General features: G+C 41.2%; 2 protein-coding genes across 11 annotated transcripts in view; one reads left to right on the top strand and one right to left on the bottom strand.

Moving 5' to 3' along the window:
• Positions 1–13,160, top strand: part of srpk2 (SRSF protein kinase 2) — a 77,285-nt gene extending 64,125 nt beyond the window's left edge. For 5 of the 9 annotated variants that reach the window (XM_085412712.1, XM_085412711.1, XM_085412715.1 and 2 more), the window contains 6 exons: positions 653–1,573; positions 3,975–4,075; positions 4,907–5,014; positions 5,116–5,185; positions 6,877–6,969; positions 10,644–13,160. In XM_085412712.1, the coding sequence (XP_085268838.1) occupies positions 653–1,573; positions 3,975–4,075; positions 4,907–5,014; positions 5,116–5,185; positions 6,877–6,969; positions 10,644–10,828 (1,478 nt within the window). In that variant the 3' untranslated portion in view covers positions 10,829–13,160. Of the gene's footprint in view, positions 1–652; positions 1,574–3,974; positions 4,076–4,906; positions 5,015–5,115; positions 5,186–6,495; positions 6,589–6,876; positions 6,970–10,643 lie in introns of all 9 variants that reach the window. The other 4 variants (XM_085412713.1, XM_085412710.1, XM_085412717.1 and 1 more) reach the window with 2 other exon arrangements.
• A 125-nt stretch (positions 13,161–13,285) lies between these two features.
• On the bottom strand, positions 13,286–19,412 carry adck2 (aarF domain containing kinase 2). Of its 2 annotated transcripts, XM_085412718.1 has the most exons (8): positions 18,042–19,404; positions 17,741–17,887; positions 17,472–17,600; positions 17,296–17,391; positions 16,911–17,189; positions 16,490–16,621; positions 14,618–14,671; positions 13,286–14,514 (listed from the first exon to the last, which is right to left on the bottom strand). In XM_085412718.1, the coding sequence occupies exons 1-8, from the start codon at positions 18,903–18,905 to the stop codon at positions 14,374–14,376; spliced, it is 1,842 nt and encodes a 613-aa protein (XP_085268844.1). In that variant the 5' UTR covers positions 18,906–19,404; the 3' UTR covers positions 13,286–14,373. The 2 variants fall into 2 exon arrangements, with proteins under 2 accessions (XP_085268844.1, XP_085268845.1); XM_085412719.1 differs by lacking the exon at positions 17,472–17,600 and having other exon boundaries at positions 18,042–19,412.
• Positions 19,413–21,040: the final 1,628 nt, after the last annotated feature.

Consider the following 21,040-nt stretch of genomic DNA (forward strand, 5'->3'; position numbering starts at 1 on the left):
ACTGTTAATCGGAAGCCTGAAGACAAGCTGCAGAAAGTCGAACATATATTGTTCTCCGCGTCCGATAACTGTTCCTAATCTGTTAGTTAGCTCTTATTTGGACTCCATTTAAGCTAAAGGAAATGTTTCCTGCAGCCCGGGGATGTAATGCAACGTTCTGGTTGCATTTATTGTTTCCAATCAAATACACTGAGGGAAAAGTGAGCAATTAATTAAAAAAATGTATTCAGGTTGTGAATAGCTAGAAGGTGAGTTATCCCAGAGCAGATCTTGGCTTTGACAGATCTGCGTCACGTGTGAGTATTTGTATGGTTTTGGTTTTAGTCTGTCTGTGAATGAATAGGATGTGGATTGGCTCCAATCACTCAACCCACGCTAGTCCTGCTGTGTATGGAAGCCTCGGCTGATTCACGAGAGGGAAAAAAAAAGAAAGAAAGAAAAACGTCTTTCTCCGTCTCCCTCCTCCACCCTCTGTCTCTGCACCTTCTGCCTCTTTCATTCTTGTATTCTCGCTTTGCTACCTTCACTCCGATCTTTCTTCTCTTTTCATGCTCCTTTTCTCTCTGCCTACATCTTGTCTGATTCCACTTACTGTACATCTTCCTCCCGCCCACCAACTGTCTATAATGTTTTCCTTTTTTCTCCATGTTAGGTGCAGCACCTCCCCAGGAGCAGAGCGAGGCAACCCACATCACAGATGATGACCCTGATGAGGAGGCGGAGGAAGAAGAAGAGGAGCTTACGCCTGTCGCTGAAAAAGATGCCCCTATTCCCCCCGCCTCAGAGGAAGGCAGCGGAGATCCAACACAAGCAGAGGTTGAGCCAGAAGAGGCAGAGGAGGAAGAGGGATTAAAAGGAAGAGAGAATGAGAATGAGGAGGAGGAAACAGAAGAAAAGGTAGCAGAAGAAGAAGAGGAGGAGGAGGAAGAGGAGGAAGAAGAAGAAGACGAAGAAGAAGAAGAGGAGGAGGAGGATAAAGAGACAGAGGAGCCAAAGAGTGAGAGCAAAACAGAGCAGGAGGTTGTGGTGGTGGTGGAAGAAGAGGTTTCAAAGAAGCAAGAGGGGGAGGAGGAGGACGAAGAAGAAGAAGAGGAGGAAGAGGAGGAGGAAGAGGAGGATGATGACACGACTACTGACCTCCTCACAGATAACACCTCCCCCATCAAACCCCACATCAATAAAACCAATTCGGTCAAAACCAACGGCCATGTTTTGTTAGGCTCTGAGGGACTGAAACCAAACCCAGGCACGCCTCCGCCTCCTTCCCCCACCCCAGAGCCTCTTCTCTGCCCCCTGGTGGAGTCTGAGCTCAGCTACACAGACAGGGACAACTCTCTGAGCTCTGGTTATGAGATGTATAACGGCGAGCTTGGAGAGCCAGGACTCACCAATGGCTCCAGTGAGCGGCATCTAGGTACAATTCCCATTTTTCCCGACTTGCCTCTGGATCCCGAGCCAGGAAACACCATTTGTGTTGGTACGGCAGACATTGAAGCAGGACCTTCACCCAACAGCCCCACTGCAGACCGCAGTCGCACCGTGTCCTCCTCGAGCACGGGAGACACACCGAAAGGTAAGATAGGATTATAGCAATTTCAAAACTCAGACTTTAATACTGAGCATGTAAACGACGATGGCTGAAAAATAGTACTGATTTTAATGATAGTGGGTGTAGCAACCATCCGGTGCAGGTATAACATGAAAATTAATATGCCAGATGTGATCAAATTAAAAATGTCAGTAACTGTTTTGTGATGGAGTGATGGGCTAAAGCACTGTGACCACCGCCCACTAATGCACTGTCCACTCCAATCTCTCTCACCCATTGACTCATGCACACCTCTGTCATGTGAAGCACTGAGACATTAGCTCGCATCACCCGCAAAAAAGAGACCAATGACGCTTGGAAATTGCCACAAAGCTTTACTCTTAGACTGCTCCAAATGCTTCGATAGGTGTGCGACCTGACAAAGACACTCACTAAACATTATTAAAGTGGCTCTTGAGATAATTATGACCAGATGAGTTGGACTTTGTTGCTGGTTAATGGTTTATCTCTATTTAAACCACTGATGGTCAGGGGTACTCCACAAGAACTGGAGTCAACATCTGGGAACAACAACAAAGTTGCTCTCAACTAAGCTGGATTGGTTTAGTTCATCAGACTCCCCAATAGCTCCAGCACAGAGAGACACCAGCCAAGCAATCTCCTTACAACACAACCATCATATCAAACAACTGCCTAAGAGTTAATTTTAAAGTTTTAGCCGTTGTTGTGTAAGCACTGTGACAATTCACCACATCGGTGTACGTATTAACACAGCACTTCAACATGAGACAATTACTAAAGCACATCGACAGTAGCACTAATTCATTTTATTCATTTCTGCCTCAGTTTGAAACCCATAAAAAAGCCTTTTAATGTTTTTTTTTAATCTGATTTTACTGGTTATTCATGCTATTTGCTTTAGCAGTAAATTCATTTCCCCCATAGCCTGGTGCAAAACTGTTTATTTGAGTTAGTGTTCTTGCTTTGGGTAATAAAAAAGTCCTGACTGGTAAAATAACATTGTTTGTCTGAGCTGAAAGAATACATTTTTATTTCTTTTTTAATACAATATACCATTTACAATTTCTCCTGCTACCACCATTTTTCTTGTTATACAGTCTTGTTATTCACCTCAACAGTGGTTAAAACATTTCAAGCCATCAATACATATGTTTTAGTTCTTGTGCCTCAGAGTTTCTACCATTATTTATTGTTAGGGAACATACAACAGGTAGTATAGTTCATAGAGTTGAAGAAAGGAACCTATATCCCTCTGCTATTGCAGAGGCCTGGGTTCAGCTATGCTCTGGGCATTTCCTACAGCTCTCTCCTCCAGCTTTCCTGTCTACCCTCAACTGTCCCATCACAATAAAAGCTCAAAAGGCCCCCAGAAACACTCAAACATTATTCAAGATCTCACTGAAGTGATTGTCTGAAGTCCTTGTTGTGATTCAGTATCACCAGTTGGCTCTAAACTTTTACTTTAATTACAGGATTTATCTCCAACTTCAAACAAGTCCAAGTCTGAGTAAACTTTGTGCAGTGCAGTGGTTCTAACTACACAACAAATTTAAACTCATTATTATGAACCGTTATCATAAGCTCTTATTGTAGTTGCTTTTGAAGTGTTACTGTTGTCCCATCTTGTTTTTTCATAAACTTTTTATTTTATCTTAGCATATTTGAAATATCACAGCATGATTTGTATATGTAAAATAAACATAATATAACATTCAAACTAAAAATATTATTAATAATAAAAAGTGGAATTTCAATCATTTATTGATCCATTAAAAATATTCCTTCTAAAAGTATATTTTAATATTTAACTTTGAAGCCTAGCAGTGTGTAAAAATAATATCCTGAAATATTAAAAAAAATAAACTGAGCCAATACTACGTGTCAGTTATTTTCATCTGCATTAATCTGATTGCCTTCATATAGTATTGACACGATTTTGTTTTGCTGGACTTCCTCTCAACATTAATTATAAATTTTAATTAAAAATTGAGACCGGCATCTTATGTACTTTTATAGATCGCCCTAACATGAATAACCACTGCTGTGTTTCGAGTTTAACTTCTATTATGTTATTACTATGTAGTATAATATTGTTTCTCATTATTACATTTTAGTGTCCAAATACATTTAGGGTTTTATTTTTTGACCTAACATCCATCTACAGCCTTCTTTTTAGTATCAGTAAATGAATTAAGGTGCCAAATTTCTCATCACATTACTTCTTTACATGGCTTTGTGATACTGTCAGTGGATGCTCATGTAACTTGATGACTGGCGTGATTTCCAGAGAAAAACCTGAAATGATCCTTGTTTTAAATGCACGCCTATTCGAACATTACCATGTATAAACGCTGTCTCTTACTGTATGTTTAATCCTGCGCTGTCCCGTTATGTCCCCTGACAGTCAGAGCCAGAGCTGCAGATCTTCTGATCAACCCTCTAGATCCGCGCAACGCAGACTCTATTCGAGTCAAAATTGCTGATCTTGGAAATGCATGCTGGGTGGTAAGAAAGCAGCTGGAGTTTGATATTATTTCATTTTGACTATTTTTAAATAGTGAAAGGTGAAGCCTTTTATGTTCTGTTGAAGACAAACAGAATAATGAGTTGTACAGAGGCTGTAACCAGAGGTGACCACAGGTGCATTATGCTGTAGTTTTTAAAGACATAATAGCTCACTTTCATACTCAGAGAGGCCTGAGAGTTTCTGGAGGTGTGTTCTGTGTACCCTGTATAAATGATTGTTATTCACTGTAAGAATTCATATTTGAAACCTGTGTAGGCGGGCAAGTCGCCACAGGTTGTACAGGTCCAGATATTTTAATGAGGTTTAGAGAGGAAAACAAGAAGCAGCATAACATCAAACTCCGAGTTTCCTTCAGCGGTCCAATTACAGCTCTGCTTTCAGCAGGCTTTTTTTTTTTTTGTGTGCAGCAGCCATTATTAGAGACCGGCTGTTGAAACGAATGTACTGGCAGGAGGCGCGTTCCAGCAGCTAACGCCGCTAGAACCCATCGTTCAGATGCGCTAATCTGATCCCAAATCCTGCGCACAACAATTACACACAGTCTCACAAAACAACAGATGAAAGTGTAAATAAAAGCATCCCACACATGTCTAGATCGAGACTGTAACACACACTGAGCCAGCTGCACTCGGCAAGGCAGGACTGCACGGAGAATTTAACAGGGTTTGGTTTCCAAAGATGAAAGACAAGTGGACCCTGATCAGACGAAAACATATCAAGATGTAAGACGGGGACTATGTTTTATTGATAGATCCTAATAAAAAATTTTAGTAACAAATATCCTTCCTCTCCTCTTATTTCGCGGACAGCATAAGCACTTTACAGAGGACATTCAGACAAGGCAGTACCGCTCCATCGAAGTCCTAATAGGAGCGGGTTACAGCACTCCTGCTGACATCTGGAGCACCGCCTGCATGGTGAGGAGAACACACATGAATAACATTATTACATACATATATGCAGCTGTACTAGTTTGCAATCATTCGTTGAGAGGCGTACTCAGTATGTCCTCCTGTAGGCATTTGAGCTGGCCACTGGAGATTACCTGTTTGAGCCTCACTCTGGAGAAGACTACTCCCGCGATGAGGGTGAGTATTTAAATCTTTATGGCACAAACTGTTTTATTTCCAAATATAGGAGCAGCAGCTTCCACTGGAGAATTAATGCTGAATATTTTTAATCTTAAAACTTTAAACTGAATGTTGGAGATGTTTGGTGCAAAGTGTTTAAACTGTTTGATATTACTGCGTAAATAATTAGCTTCACAGTTTTTCTCCACTATTTGATCAATTTTATATAGAAATGTAAAACAGATTTTAAAATAGAACTGAAATCATAAAAGGACGAATAGAATAAATAATTGAAAAAGACTTGAAAAATATACTTTTGTTTATCCCTATGCAATAATGTTGGGGCTTTTGTGTCTTATCGGATAATGGAGAAAAGCTGTAATTTTAAAAAGGTAGTTTGTATTGTTAGCACTTAAAAAAATAGCCAAAATCAGTTTAGTTTAAAGTTTAGTCAACCCCTCTCCCCACATCCTTCTATCCACTTTAAATTCTGTCCCTTGAATCTGCTGCTGTGCCTCCACACATCCACACCAAGCCCACACTTCAAACCTTAGCCCAACATTAGCCAAGTGTCCTGTGAGATTACGTGTATCTGTTTTCTGGTCTTTCTCCATCCTTTGCATGTGGACTCCAGTCATTAATCATACTAATTCTTCTAAATGTTATGTCTCGCGAAAACATGTCACATTACTGTGCAGCTTCACCCCCACATTTCTCTTTATCACTTCCCCTCATCTGGTCTTTGATCTGTCTCAGCTCATTGTGCTGTGTTTTCAGGGGGGGGGGGTCTTTTTCCCCTCAGAGCATGTGACACACAGTTGGCTCCCTGCTTCCTGTTCTGCACAGGCAATAAGCCAGTGTCAGTTTTATTCTGGCATGCTTATTTACAGAGGGTCACCTTTGATCTCCCGCTACTGAGGCCAGATTGAAAATCCAGTTCGTTCAGATCTGAATCTAAATACATGTCACTTTATTCATTTCATTTCCTCACCTGTGGAGGCACAGCTCACTAACACACGCTGTTTCCTTTACTGTCTGACTCTTTTTTTTCCCTCCCTCTCTTTATCCCTTCCTTATGCCCCCCCCCCCCCATCTTTTTATACCTCACACTTCCTTTTTTTTTCAATGTTTTGTACCTGTAATTGTCCCTTTTTTGTATTTACAATGTTCTTACACTGTGTTTCATCCTTCTTTCGATTAATTCTACCGTCTTTGGCTTTACTCTTTTTATATTTCTATTTCTTTGTCAACATTTCCTGCCCCCTTCCTCTTCTTTTTCTTTTTCTCTCTCCCTTCTCCCTCCTCCGACCTGCCTCTCTCCTCCATAGACCACATAGCCCACATCATAGAGCTGCTGGGCTGTATTCCGAGGCACTTTGCGCTCTCCGGAAAATATTCCCGGGAGTTCTTCAACAGAAGAGGTAGCGCTGGCCAGAGAGCTGGTGGGACTGGGACACACGGATGTCTGAGAGGGACAGAAATTATGCACTGGCAGACCATTGTAAAATCAGATTTGAAAGTATGATTAAAACATCGAGAACAAGCTTCTCACTGCATTACCAATCGGTCTCTAAGCGCGTCTGCGGTGTACCCCAAGGCATCAGTGTGTGTCGGTACCATTCAGCCAGTGTATGTGCGTGTTGATGTGTGTGCATGCCGTAATGCTGAACCGTGCTTGTTCCCTCTGTGACGTATGTGGTGGTGGGCAGACCACATCGCTCTGATCATGGAGCTCCTTGGGAAGGTCCCACGCAAAGTGGTCGCTGCTGGGAAGTACAGCCGAGAGTTTTTCACCAAGAAAGGTAAACGACTCCGTGGTTGATGACTGGTTAAGGGTAGTGTGAGCCAAAGGGACAGCGGTAGTGTGTCAGGAGCTGGGCTGTTATAGTTAGCTAAACCAACAGATGTGAAAAAAGTAACAACTAAAAGAAAACTAAAATTATTATCTTTTTTTTAAATAACTAAACTAAAACAGAGTTAAACAGGAAATGACCTTACCTTTAGTCTCTGTCAGTGTGGTCAAATTTGTCAACCCAGCAAACATCAGGAGGCATTGATTTGTCTGTTTATTAAGACTGACACATCTGTATGGCATTAAATGTTGTGCTGCCTGTTCTGAACTTCATAAATGCCGACTCAGCAAATACTCCAAATAAATAAAACTATTCATTTAAAACTGAAATGAGCAAACCCGAACCCTCGAAACAAGCAAAAGTAAAATGAATTGACAATAAAACATCAAAATGAAGTGATTTTCAAAGCAGATAAAATAAACAAATGTGTGCAATAAATCTATTTTAAACACTGCCGGATTCTATTAAGTTTCCATAACTTAATAACAAAATAAAAAGGATTTTAAAAGCACTTCTAGAAAACTCCACATGTGCATTTAATAGGAAAAATATCTGTTAAGAATCACTTCTGATCTCTGCTAGTCAGTAAAATTCATACAGAAGGTGATCACTGTCAAGGAGATCGGGTGTTGAATATTTACATTAACTAAATATCTGTAAATTATAAGTTATTATTAACCAGACTGATAAATGTAAGCTTGCTATAATTACCTCTGATTTAAAATCTATGTCACACTTTGATATTTCACATCTGCCTTTCATTCAGTTTTTTTCCCCATGGCACAGACAACACAGTGACATATTTTTATTATATATCCCGACCAACAAATAAGTTTTATATCCTTTGTAAATTCCAAAAGAAACAGTTAAATGTGTTTAATCAGTGCCTCCTATATATCAAAGTTAGGATTAATAGTTTACAGGTTTATGACCAGGTAAAGCCAGTTAAACTAGTAGCAATGACAGTGTATAAGGCTTCTCTCTAGTATGTCATGCACCTCTCTGACCCTACTCACCTGTGAGCATGGTAAGTTCATGGACCTGTGATTGATACAGCTGATAACCCTTGCAATCTCTCACTCATTCTCGTTTTCCTTTCTGCTCATATATTCTTCTTAATGTGTCATGAGACCTGAATATTTCTCCTTTGATCCTGTCTCTATCTGAGGTCTGAGCCTGCACTTGATGTCTCAGTGTTCTCTCTTTTATCTCCGGGTGCTCTGTTAATCGGGTCTGACTTCCTCGCACCGACTCTCTCGCGTCTGCCGAGACGCTTTCGACTGCATGTTGCAGTCAGACGGCCTTGGCAGCTTGTTTACTTCATGTGCACTGATATATTGATTGGAGGCAAAAACACCTGGAAAAACTATACTCTGCATAGGAAAGAATAACAGCTGTAAGGGTTTATCCTGCTAACAAAAACCACATTTCCTAATGAATGTTTGCACAAAGCTGGAGAATTCTTAAGTTTCCATTCTTTCATCTTGCAGAGGAAAAAGAGGTTACCATGGCAGCCGTGGTTTGAACCGGACCTTCGGTCTCGATCGCTCCGATCATTAATCATTCGCTCACACTTGCTTGCTTCCCTGTCAGACTTGTGTTTTCCTCCTCTCCTGAATAATAGACACCATCCTTTTCTTTTCTCTTCTGTTTCTGTTACCTCACCAGGTCTTTAGCTATTTCTGTCCCTCTTGTACCCTCTGTTATTGTGTATTTTTCTGCCAAGACTCTGCAGGTTTTCACTCCATTGGTACAGCACCTCACTGATTAGCAAACCTTCAAACACACAGAGAGGCAAAGTAATTAGTGAAATCAGCTACTGTTTGGCTGAAGCCTGCATAATCACAGCCTAATGTGGCATCTGATTATATGACCGGTACACCAAAATACCCAGAAAAGAAAAAAATATAGATTTGCCTCCAGTAGTATTTTTACATTTTAAAAAAGATTCAGCAGCAACCTCTTCAACTGTTAGATTAACGTTTGCTGTATTGATACCTGCAGCATGCACGGTAATGATGTTACTTCACCGCGACACCTTCTCGCTCACTATGATTGCACCATAGATTTACCCGCGTTTTTCTCATATGGCTTCAATCAGACTGCACACACACTCTTTGTACTAGGGAGCTCTCAGGTTAAAGACCATGCAATGTCTGATCTGACAGCATCAGCCGCTGGGTGATGTATGGAAAAGTTCAGGGTTCTGGTAAAAGTCTGAAAACTGATCAAGTCTTGTTCTGAGGTGATAAGCCAGTTTTTACAATAACACTAACACTAAATAAGGACTGGTTGTGTAATGACATGGCAGTGATTAAAGTGTTGTCAGTTTCCTGTTAATGATGCTTGAATCATGACAATGCACGAGAAGCTTCTTTTTAGTAATTGAAAAAATGGTGAGCAGGTTCCTGCACCATTTTAAATATCAAATTGAATGCTTTTCAAGGCATAAAGAAAATTATGTATAACTAGTCACTTCTAGTTGTGTACACAGCTATTCAGTAATCCCTACAGCAAGTGGATATTTGGAGATCACAATATATCGACAGGGACCAATATATTGGCTAATACTGGCTATTTGATCATATCTTGGTAACAACATTTATAATGTTAAATCCATGAATATTTAAAAAGTAGAGAAGAGATGAAAGAAACACCCTTCAGACATGTTATGAGTGCTAATATTGCATAATTTGTCCACAAGAGGCCACTCCTGGAACTTCCCTGTTAGCCTTACACATAAACAACCAGCTGATTGGAGCAGAGGTAGAGTGTAAACAAGTAATCCACAAAAAATGTTATTTTTAAATTGCATTGCAATAGTTTCTTAGTGAGCACTCACAAATAACTACACAGATAGCGTTAGGTTTAAAATAAAAACCACAAAGCATGCTTTTCACTTTAACTTAATAAAGTTATTTCCGACTGCCATGTTTCCTACCAATGTGTCAAGTTTAATCACACATGGTGTATAACAGTTTTATTTGTTTAAAGCAATTTCACAACAACAGTAATCTCTGATTATTCCTTATGAGCAAGACTTTGGAATGCTGTCGACTTTTTCTGCTGCATTTTCTTTAAATAATTCTGAACAGAAATTAAACTGTTTTTGTAACGAGATGTTGCTGCTGAATTATCAGGATTTCACTGATGTGGGCACCATTGTTTTTTTCTAACTCCACTGTTCTGGAGAAAAGGCAGAAATCTCAGAGGCCAAAGCTAAAGCTGTACTATCTGCATGTCTGGGTGCTTCTAGAGTTAAAGGATACGGCTGGTGGTGTTTTGTATTTTTCCTCGTGATCAGCAAATCCCAGAAAAAAGCCAAAAACAACTATGCCGCAGTCACATCTCTTAGTTTTAGCAGATTAACACACAGTTTGTGCTCTGCCAAGTACCGAAACAAAACGATGGTGAAAATAAGCAGGATTTGGCTACAGATTCCAGATCTTGCTTATTTTCATGTTTTTTCTGGTATTTGTGGAAAGCAAGTCAACATTATATACCACCAGTCTTTTTCCTTTACTCAAGAAATCCTTTTTTTAAATTTGTTGGGACCAACATTTTTCAAACGTTCCAGTTCATCCTACCATGCCAGTGACTCTGCTGTGTGTGGCCTTCTGCAGGTGAACTGCGGCACATCACCAAGCTGAAGCCGTGGTCCCTGTTTGACGTGCTGGTGGAGAAGTACGGCTGGTCGCACGAAGACGCCGGTCAGTTCACTCACTTCCTTCTGCCCATGCTGGAGATGGTGCCTGAGAAGAGGGCCTCGGCCGGCGAATGCCTCAATCACCCGTGGCTCAACTCCTAGCCACAAACACTGAGCAACGCCCTCCTCCTCTTCCCCGCTGCCCACCCAACAGTTAGCCCAAACACCACCCCCACCCTGGTGGCAGCCTTTGGAACCCCGATGTGGAAAGAAGCTGGCAACAGATGAGAAGGACCTCCTTAATGCATTATCTCACATATCCATTTCATGCTTACCTGAAAATGCTTAACCTCCCACATTTCTTTTCCCAAAAGGAATGTAAAGACGAACTTGTGGAGATAAAATGACAAAAACAATCAGACTGTTGGAGGATGAATGCTGCCCACTTTGGAAAAGGGAGAAGTTGGGCTCTGCCTGAAAGAAATGTGCTTTCTTCTCTTTTTCTGCCGTCAGGATGCCGGTCAGTCTCTTACATCTGTCTGTCTCTTCCTAATTATAATTTTTTTAAAAATCTGTCTCGGGCGATGGACAGCTGCTGATCTTCTCAGTATTTTGAAAGAAAAGTCAACAAGTAGCCTTGATGTATTGCTGATGGCCCACAGCTCCATCTGCCATGACCTTTACACAGCCAGGGCCTCAAACTCAGATGAGTGTGTGTGTGTGTGTGTGTGTGTGTGTGTGTGTGTGTGTGTGTGTGTGTGTGTGTGTGTGTGTGTGTGTGTGTGTGTGTGTGTGTGTGTGTGTGTGTGTGCGCATCTTATTGAGCATGTGTGAAAATGAGCGTACGTGCCTGCGCTTAAGATCTGCCTACACAGACCCTCGTCTTTTTTCCCCAATCTAACTTCCTTTCCTAACCATGGAAGAAGTTCCCATATCAAACTCCGAGTTTACACCCTAATTTCTTCCAGGAATCCCAAAACACCCATGTGACCTGTTTGTTTCCCCACATTGCCTCTCTCCCCTTCCTAAATGAGCGTCATGATCCTGCCCGGGGACTGCTGCAGAAAGCTGGAGGGCAGCCAGTCCTCCAGGGGGCAGCACACTGAAAAGGAGGACAGAAACAGTGTGGGCTGTGCAAAAATACAATCAGTTCAACAAAGAGGAGAACTGCTTGGTCTTTAGAGACTCTTTTTAACAATGCATGGAGAAGACTGAAGGAGCAGCATGAAGGATTATGAGAAACAAATGATGGATGCTTTGTTTCCTGTTTCATCACACCTCTTGGACATTCTGTTAGAAAGATTTACATTAGGTTAGGATATTTGGTGCCCCCATCCCTCCGCCCCCAAAATGAAGGTGGCTACTTTACAGTCCCCTTCTCCACCAGCTTTTGACATTCCTAAATCTTGATCCATCATTCCTTGACTTATATTCCCGAGAACACTTCTGTTAATTCCTACTGTGGCACGTTTACCAGAACTTATTGGTACTATTCTCCCCTTTTTTGCCCTTATAAAGAAACCCTTTCTTCCCTGAGCTTCTCCAGAAATGGGATGGTCACACGGAGGTTGCACTTGTCTTTGTAGATGTCCTTCAGGGATTTGAAACCTTTGTATATAGAACTGAGATTTGGCAACACAGATAAGCGACCGTGGACAACATTTCAACACGCAAGCATCATTCCAAAAAAACAGAAGAAGAAAGAAAATACAGAGGTGGTTGTTGGCAGAACTTGACTTCCTCTGATATAGTGTTTTTTTGTTTTTGTTTGTTTTTGGGTGGGCTGCCACAGCTCAACCCTGCAGGAATGTTCAGACTGAACTGCGCCACCTGGTGGCTGGACGAGAGTACTGCATTGCCACACTGCTGCTGCTCTCAGTGCCAACACTCCAAGACGTTCCACTGTATCTCTCTACTTAATCCGTAATGCTCTGTCAAACACACAGACAACCACAAACTCGCATCATCACAATTAGTCCAGTTGCCTATTTTTTCGCAATAAATGAAAACAAAAGATGAGTATAAGTAAATGGTGAGATATTTTTAAAAACTATTTAATTCATTTAAAAAAATGGAAAAAAATAAAACTTTTCTCTGGTTGTCGTGACCGTGAACAGAATCTCGTCTTATACTGAGGTGATTGTGTTTGTCTGTTAGAGATGTTTTTATTTCTTCTTTCATTGCAATTATTAATGATGATGATTATTATTATTAAGAGGTTTTGTTTTGTTTTTTTACACTTTGCACCTCTCCCCTCCCTCCCTACTTGAATAGTGCTGCTTTGTCCAGGCCCGTGATGGGGAAAAAAATTCAACAGTTTTGCAATAAAGGATTTTGTGATGAGGTTCTTTTTATTATTTTATTTGGTTTCTTTTTCACCAAAACCTCCTGAACTCACTCTCAGCCATACTGACTGTTCTTCCTGATGATATTGACAGAATCGCGTCTTGTCTGTTTTTCATTGACAGATTTAATAAAATTGTAAATTAATGGATCCTGTGCCCTTGATGCAGTGAATTTTCTGCTTTGAAGTTGCACTTGGCAGCAGTCGACCTAAACATGTCCGGTGAACTTATGATCGCAAACTAAAGGCATCGAATGAATAGAAAACAAAGTCACTACAGGTTCTCTTTTTATTGACATGAATAACTCACATTCAATCTAATAATTTCAAAAATACACTATATTGCCAAAAGGATTCACTCACCCATCCAAATCATTAGGTGTTCCAAGCACTTCCACTGTCACAGGTCTATAAAGTAATTTCCCCACTCCTAAGTATTTCACAGCAAGCTGTTAGTGGTATTATATTGTGTAATAAGATCATGGGATGCTGAGGTACATAGTGTGCAGAGGTCACCAACTTGCTGCACAGTCAGTCGCTACAGAAATTAGCTCAAGAACAGTGCATAGAGAGCTTCTTGCACAAATGTGCTTCTGGAAATGGTCAAAAATTCCCACAAACACACTTCTAAACCTTATGGAAAGCCTTCCAAGAAGACTTTAAGCTGTTATAGCGACAAAGGGTGAGCCCACATATTAAACAATATGAAAGTTCAATATGCACGTGAAGGCAGATGAGTCAAAACTTTCTGCAATATAGTGTATGCTACAATACCCAGGTCAGTTTTGTGTGTTACAATTAGTCAACACATTGTCAACCTAGTGTATAAGAATGTGATACAGTACATTGTGATTCACACTGAAGCAAACATGGTCCACTCAATTACATTTTTAGGATTCAATAAAGGATGGAGTGATAATAGATGTCCTGAGATCAATATTAGTCATTAAACATTAAAATGTGCTTTAAAATATCAACATGTGATTTTAGCAGTATTTTGTTTTAGATCGTAAATCCCAACAAATGCCCTCTGGTGCCACTTCCCCCCTCCGACTCAGCCAACAGCCTGCAATAAACTTCAAGGGGTGTAGTGGATATTTTAGTCAAACAGATAACACATTTCCTAATAGGAGTGATAAAAGTGGGAATACCCACAAATTTGACCATATAATGAGGTATATTTTGGTATCACCACTATGGAAATGTGGAGGAGACATGTATGCCACACAGGAATATCTTGCATTGTAAGCCTAAAGACAAACGTCATGGTATTATTAGGATGTACACATGAACTGTAGATCCACTAAAGGCATACTACGCTTGTGTGTACATTTATTATACAGCTGCTTCCTTTGTGTGTGCATCACAGCAGCGAGGCACAGTTCTTCAACAGCAGGGGTTTGGCTAAATCCAGAATGTCCAAGTTGGGATCGAGAGACCTTCCCAGGCCTTCCAGCACCATGATAGCGAAAATTATTGAGGAAAAGTTGCTCTCCAGCTTGACCTGGAAACACGGTGACAAGCGAAATACATATTTGACAGATAAATAAGATTCTGTTAAGATCAATTTTTTTTTTTTAAAGTATAAAAACCTGGTGATGTTATACCTTGTGTTTGATGAGTAGGCCAAAGACTCTGGAAAGTAAGTCGGCTACCTGGACCTGCAAGCAAAGAAAACAAACCCCAGCAAAGAACTATGTAACCACTATTAAAAATCACTGATTATGTAGTGAAGCCTGTCCATAGTGTTAACATTTGTGTTAACTTTCCTCATATCTCCAAAAGTTGATTCTGTTCATCTGGACGTAGCGTTTTGTGGGAGAAACGTTTCGTCATCATCCAAGTGACTTCTTCAGTCTCAGCTGACTGCAGGTTTCCCCAATCTTATAAACAGTACATTTGCATAATGACTGAAACCAGCTCACTGAAGGAACAATGGGCTGGGAGGTCAGTTCCTTAATCTTAATTATGCAAATTCTCATGACCATTGATCAACAACCACTGACCAAAACCCACTGATCAATGGCCATGAGTACCAGTCACAGAGTTGGGGAATGGCTGCAATCACAGCATTGTAAGATGGCGAAAGATGTACCCTTAGGCCCCCTCCTCGATTCAGAGATGGTCTTTCCCTTTTCATGTAAATGGCCTCCTTGACTCCGCGCTCAAACCAGCGTTCCTCCCTGTCCTGTACATCCTCATCCTTGAAAGAGTGTCCACTGGCCTGTAGGTGTAAATAGACTGCATAGCCCTGGCCTGACGAGGTAGCTCTTCTGTGTTGTGCCATCCGCTTCGCCAGAGGTTGTTTGGTTTCCCCGATGTATAAATCCTGGCAATCCTCCTGGCACTTAACAGCGTACACTATGTTACTCTGTGTCAGGGGACCCGATCCTCGGGGTAGACCAAGTTTTGGCGCAGCGTGTTTTGGCGTTTAAAAGGTTTTCGCTTGGGCAGCGGTTTTCCTTCTCTCCTGGATCGACTGGAGCTTTCTTTAGTTGCCTTTCCAGCTTTGACAAAAGTCCAGCTGGGATAACCACATTTACTCAGGGCCTTCTTGATGTGCTGTTCTTCTGCTTCCCTGGCCGCTGTGTCAGTGGGGATGGTGTTCGCTCTGTGTTGTAGCGTCCTAATGACACCCAGTTTGTGCTCCAGTGGATGATGAGAGTCAAACCTTAAATACTGATCCGTATGTGTAGGTTTACGGTACACGTCAGCTTTTAGATGTCCCCCATTACTGACGGAAACCTCACAGTCTAAGAAGGCTAACCTGCCACAGGAATTAGGATCCCAACGAGGATTAAGGAACTGACCTCCCAGCCCATTGTTCCTTCAGTGGGCTGGTTTCAGTCATTATGCAAATGTACTGTTTATAAGATTGGGGAAACCTGCAGTCAGCTGAGACTGAAGAAGTCACTTGGATGAGTGACGAAACGTTTCTCCCACAAAACGCTACGTCCAGATGAACAGAATCAACTTTTGGAGATTTACTTTCCTGGATGATTGAGAATGCATCAAGAAACTTTCCTCATAGTTTACGTAACTTCCACATACAAATACGACAAAGACATTGACTCCACACACAAAAATGAAAACCAATAACTGATTTGAGTTTGGATTGGCCAAATTCACAACAGCTTTGGTTTTGGATTTTTATGATCAGGCCTCTCGTACAGTTTATTGCTTCACTAGAAGGTTTTTAGATAAGAATAGTTTTGCATGAATTTATGTTGAGGCCAATTTATTTTATCTACACATTTTCATTTTTCAGAAAGCTGTAGTGAAGAGGAAAACGATTAAAAATTCTAAAAGCAAACAATACAGATACAAAATAGACATGTATCAAGTTGCTGGAATCACAAAAGGAGTACTAAATTTAAAAATAAAAGTATTCTATAATATTATAATGTCTTTTACTGTATTACATTAACCACCATCATCATCCTGGTCATAACACACACAATGCAAATGTTGGTTCATACCTTTCCCAGTGAGAGGGTGTTGCTGCTGAGGGCATGATCCACCAGCTCAGCCATCTCCTTTTTAAACAGCGCGGCATCCTTGCACTCATTAGCTCGGGCATGATTCAGAATCAACTGTGCCACACGCTCACCCTGGGACAAAAAAAAAAAAAAAAAAGCCACACAAGAAATTCTGTGACTGTTTCATGGGTGGTGGTGTACAAATGACCAAAGCTGTGTCACTGTTCAAACACTTATCGTCATTGCAGATTAGTTAAAGACTGTTCTCATTCACATTTAGGCAGCTTATACATTGATGTTCTTCACAGTTTCATTCAGACACCCCCACAACACTTAGTCTTAAGTGCTGTAGGCACTTTACATAAAATGGCACAAAGTACATCTTAAAGAAGCTATAAAATTTTCCTGCATCGGTTCCTACCTGATGCAGCACCACAGCTGTGAAGACAGCCTTAAAGTTGGCAAGGTCACGGTCACTGAGCTGGGCTACAATGCCAGCATCCAACAAGACCAGCTGGATAGGACACGGCGGTGGCCTGACACTGACCACCACCGTGTCCAACAAATCAGTGAGCGTGGTTTTCCCATGGTGCTCCCCTGAAATACCAGTACCGTCTCCCGAGCCAGCGAGAGGACCCTGACACTGGACAAGTATGTTGCCTGGATGAAGATCCCCATGGACGAAGTTATCCAAAAAAACCTGGAATAAAGAAGTTTACATTGTCACATGATAGCATTCTGCACACATCCTTAAGTATATAAAACATTTATCGTTTACACCAATTGCCTTGGGTTGTGGATCTTACCATTTTCAGCAGCGTGTCTACTCCCATCTTGGCTATCCTCTGCTTCACTTCCTTGGGTACCTCGGAGCTCAAGTAGTTTGAAATGGGTTCACTCTCCTGAAAAGGAGGCTGAATATTAACTGAACTATGCTGTCATCAGTTAATGACCTCAATTACTTGCAGATCATTATACTCACTTCAAAGGTTTCCACTAAGATGCTTCTGGTGACAAATGGTCGCAAAGGAGTAGGGAACTTTACATAATCAAAATCACGGAAATTCGTCTGGAAACGCTCTATGTTTCTGGCTTCAAAACGGAGATCAATCTAAAACGCATGGAAATCGCACCTAACTGTGACCTGTCTTAGTACACAGAATGCTAAAGCTCTATTTAAAAGTCATGTGCAAAGTCAAAAAAAACGCTTGTGCCAGGTTAAATGTAGGAGTCTGAATATTTTTACATCACCTGTTTGGTCATGAGCTTCTCAAACTCCTCCACTATCTCACAAATACTGAGCCATTTGAGTCCAGGCAGGCAGTGCAGAAGCCAACTACCTGCTTTCATGAGCAACAGGTCTATCTCCACTTGTCTCCTCACTCCTGGATGGACCACCTACAACGAATCGGATACAATTTATACACACCCAACATAACGTGCAAGAAAAAGAAGAAAGAAAAAAAAAAATCATACAGCATGTTCTCCTTTATTTACACTCCATGACTGTGATGTGAATCTGTAGGAGAGGAAACAATCTTGCAAGACTGACCTTGATTGCCACAGGTATCAGGCGCTCCTCCTGCTGACCATCTAGAAGACTTTTGTCCTCACTGCTCTCTTCCTCCCCACTCCCCCTCCAGAGCTGCCTCAGAGATCTTGCCATGCCCCCTAAACCAGGGATCTCCCAGGCTTCCAACAAATCGTCTTTTTCCATCTCCTCTACTATTGATTGGAAAGCTGGGTCCTCCACTTGGTCCACCCTGGCCCAGCCTCGGTATACCTGTGCAATGCATCCTGATCCCACCGGTTCTTTACTCCGAAACACCAAAACCCTTCTCCAGCCCTCCCCAAAAGCCCGCCGGAGGCACTGCTTGGTATGAGCCCAGGAGTGAGGGCGTACCTTGACGTGGAGCCTGGAGAAACGGTTGCAGAAATCTTGAGAGAAGATGTCTCGTCTAGTACTAGCCCACTGCCCCAGCTTGATGAAAGTAGGACCAGAGGTCTCAGTCACCCACAGCAAAGCATCGAGCCAATGAGGCATCCAGCGGGTAAACACCAGAACCAAGGGGTAAAGGAGAAGAAGGGGGACAAATTTGAAGAGCAGGACCAACGCCCGGAAGCTGAGGCGAAGAAAAAATATAAGTCTGTGCACTTGGATTTTAGCCAAAGACTTTTTTTCCGAAGCCTGGGGTTGAACAAGAACTTCCTGGCATCTGACTGCACTTAAAGAACCGTTGACTGCACCCCAACATAGCAGTGTAATCTTGGGTATGCGGGTTAAAATCTGCCCCCTTCTAACAAAACCGGATCTGGTGTTCTGAATGAGTCCAAGTCTTGCAAAGGAGCCTGCTCTCTGCAAAGTGCACCTCAAGCTGAGGAGGGCTCCTCTTGCTCCAAGGGCTATCGTGATCATAATGTCACACAGCTGCTAGCTCAGTCCAGCAGCTGAACGGATCCACATGTGCTAGTTTTGTATTGCGAAACACCTTTTAGGAGTCATCTGTAAAATATAATCTTTGCTCTCTTGGTAAACACTGCAGGTTTTACCCAGAGGATTACACTTTAAAGTAAAGATGCAAACTAGATTGGCGCTACAATAGGCTACAAGCATACTTAGCTATTTTTCTACAATTTGGTAGCAATATTTGAACTTACGGTACTCGGTAGTTACTGCAGTTTCTTGACAGACGAGAAGAAACTCGATGACTCTTTTTACTTATGTGGACAAACCGGATATTTAATGCTTCAGCTGGCGTTGCTGTGCCAGCTAATTAAATGTGGATTTCCTCGTTTCCATTGATAACACAACATCTATGGAAACATTGCACTGACAGAGTACGTCCGGATATGACGCTATAGCAACAAGGTCACGTGGTTTTATCTTAAAGGTGCAGTGACAATCACGAAAAAAACTTTCAGCGTTTCAAAACAAAAATTAAAACACGTTTAGTTTCTCGTGTCTACACTTCTTATCCCACACATTGTGGGTCTGTCTCGTGTCACGCTTCTGTATTTAAGAAATTATAATTTTTCTCAACTTAACTTGCAGAAGCAATGGCTCAAATTAACCTCCGTATTGCGCGTGCGCAGTCTGTTGTAGGCGCTTCTTGCTATTATTATTTGCAAAAGCACACGATTAATAATACTAGAAAATGAATTTTCTGAAGAAACTGCAGTGTGAATGCTGATAGCTGAATGTTTTTGAGCTAAAATGAAATAACTGCTGAATGTTAAGTTAAAAATGTTGAATGAGCTGGAAATGTTGTATTTACTTCCTCTTCAGCACTTATTGAGCACTTTTAAGGATATTTCTTACCACTGCTATGCAGATGATATTCAGTTATATATCTCCTTTAAGCCCCAAGATGTTTCCAAGCTACAGATTTTGCATACACTCCATTAGAAGTTGCATGGCTGAAAACTTTCTTCAGCTAAATGAGAAGACTGAAGTCCTTGTTTGTGCTCCTAAAAAAATTGTACCTACTGTTATGGAAAACTTGGGTCCACTTGTTACATTTGCCAAACCTCCTATCAGGAACCTTGGTGTTACTATTGACTCAGCTCAGAAGAGGACTTACGTCGTTGACTGATCCTGTGGACTGAATCAAGTACCTCCGGCAACTTTTCAGGATGGTCAGAATCCATGTTTTTACAAAGCTTACTTAGTTTTTAGAATTTAACACTACTCAAATAAACTGAGTTGATCAGCTTCTTGAATAAAAAGAACTGCTAGCTTACTTAAACTGAGTTCTAATAACAAATTGATTTAAAAAAAAAGTTCAGTCTTCTTAATATTTTTAATTAAACACATTAGATTTCACAGTGTGCAGAGAAACATTTATCAATACTTGTCGCTCAGCTGTTGGGAGTTACCAGGGTGACTGAGTCACAGAGCCGGAGCCTTCGAAGGCTGAGAAGACCTGAAGTGAATTGACGGTCTAGCCTACAACAGTTTCTGTTGCCAAGCAACCGTGACAGCTACAGCGGTGGTGGACGGCATGTTGGACAGAAATAGAGAAAATCTTTATTTGATGTCATTCGTTTGACTTTCAGCGGAGAAAACTGTCGTTTCAGCTCTGTGTGACATATCTGGGAGAGAATTACATTCAAATCAGTGGCTATCCTGAGGCAATGCAGAGGAATTTCCACCACGGGGATCTATAAGGTATACATTCAAATAAAGTCAGAGATTTGATCCTTGTGTGTTTCGGATGAAATGAAGACACACTGATGCAGTAAATATTCTTTTATTGATGAGAAAACTGTTCTGTACAACTTACTTAAGAGGTTGAAGATATGAGAGCACTAAACAGGCTGATGTTTGGGTAAGAGGCTCTAAAAGGAGAGAAATGATACAGAAACATTACATCCTTATAAAATACTAACACACTTTATAAATGAACAACTTTTCACAGCTCTTTGTATTTAAATGAGCTGCATACCTTCCCCACTGAAACCAGCACAATCCCACTGTGACGAAAACAATATTTGAACTGAATATATTCTGGATAAATCAAAATATTATCAAAGTTGTCCGTGGTTCCCTTA

Source organism: Rhamphochromis longiceps, linkage group LG7 (genome assembly GCF_057381845.1).
Source record: "Rhamphochromis longiceps isolate RC_006_pf linkage group LG7, R_longiceps_female_GT1.1, whole genome shotgun sequence".
Classification (NCBI taxonomy): Eukaryota; Metazoa; Chordata; class Actinopteri; order Cichliformes; family Cichlidae; genus Rhamphochromis; species Rhamphochromis longiceps.

Bases quoted from the DNA above. Each gene is read 5' to 3' on its own strand.
- adck2 (XM_085412718.1), bottom strand. From the start codon at position 18,905: ATGATCACGATAGCCCTTGGAGCAAGAGGAGCCCTCCTCAGCTTGAGG. The intron at 17,601-17,740 runs GTGATGTAAAAA...CATGCGTTTTAG, and splicing joins AGAAGCTCATGACCAAACAG to ATTGATCTCCGTTTTGAAGC. The intron at 14,672-16,489 runs GTATGAACCAAC...CTTTGCTTGCAG, and splicing joins ACACCCTCTCACTGGGAAAG to GTCCAGGTAGCCGACTTACT.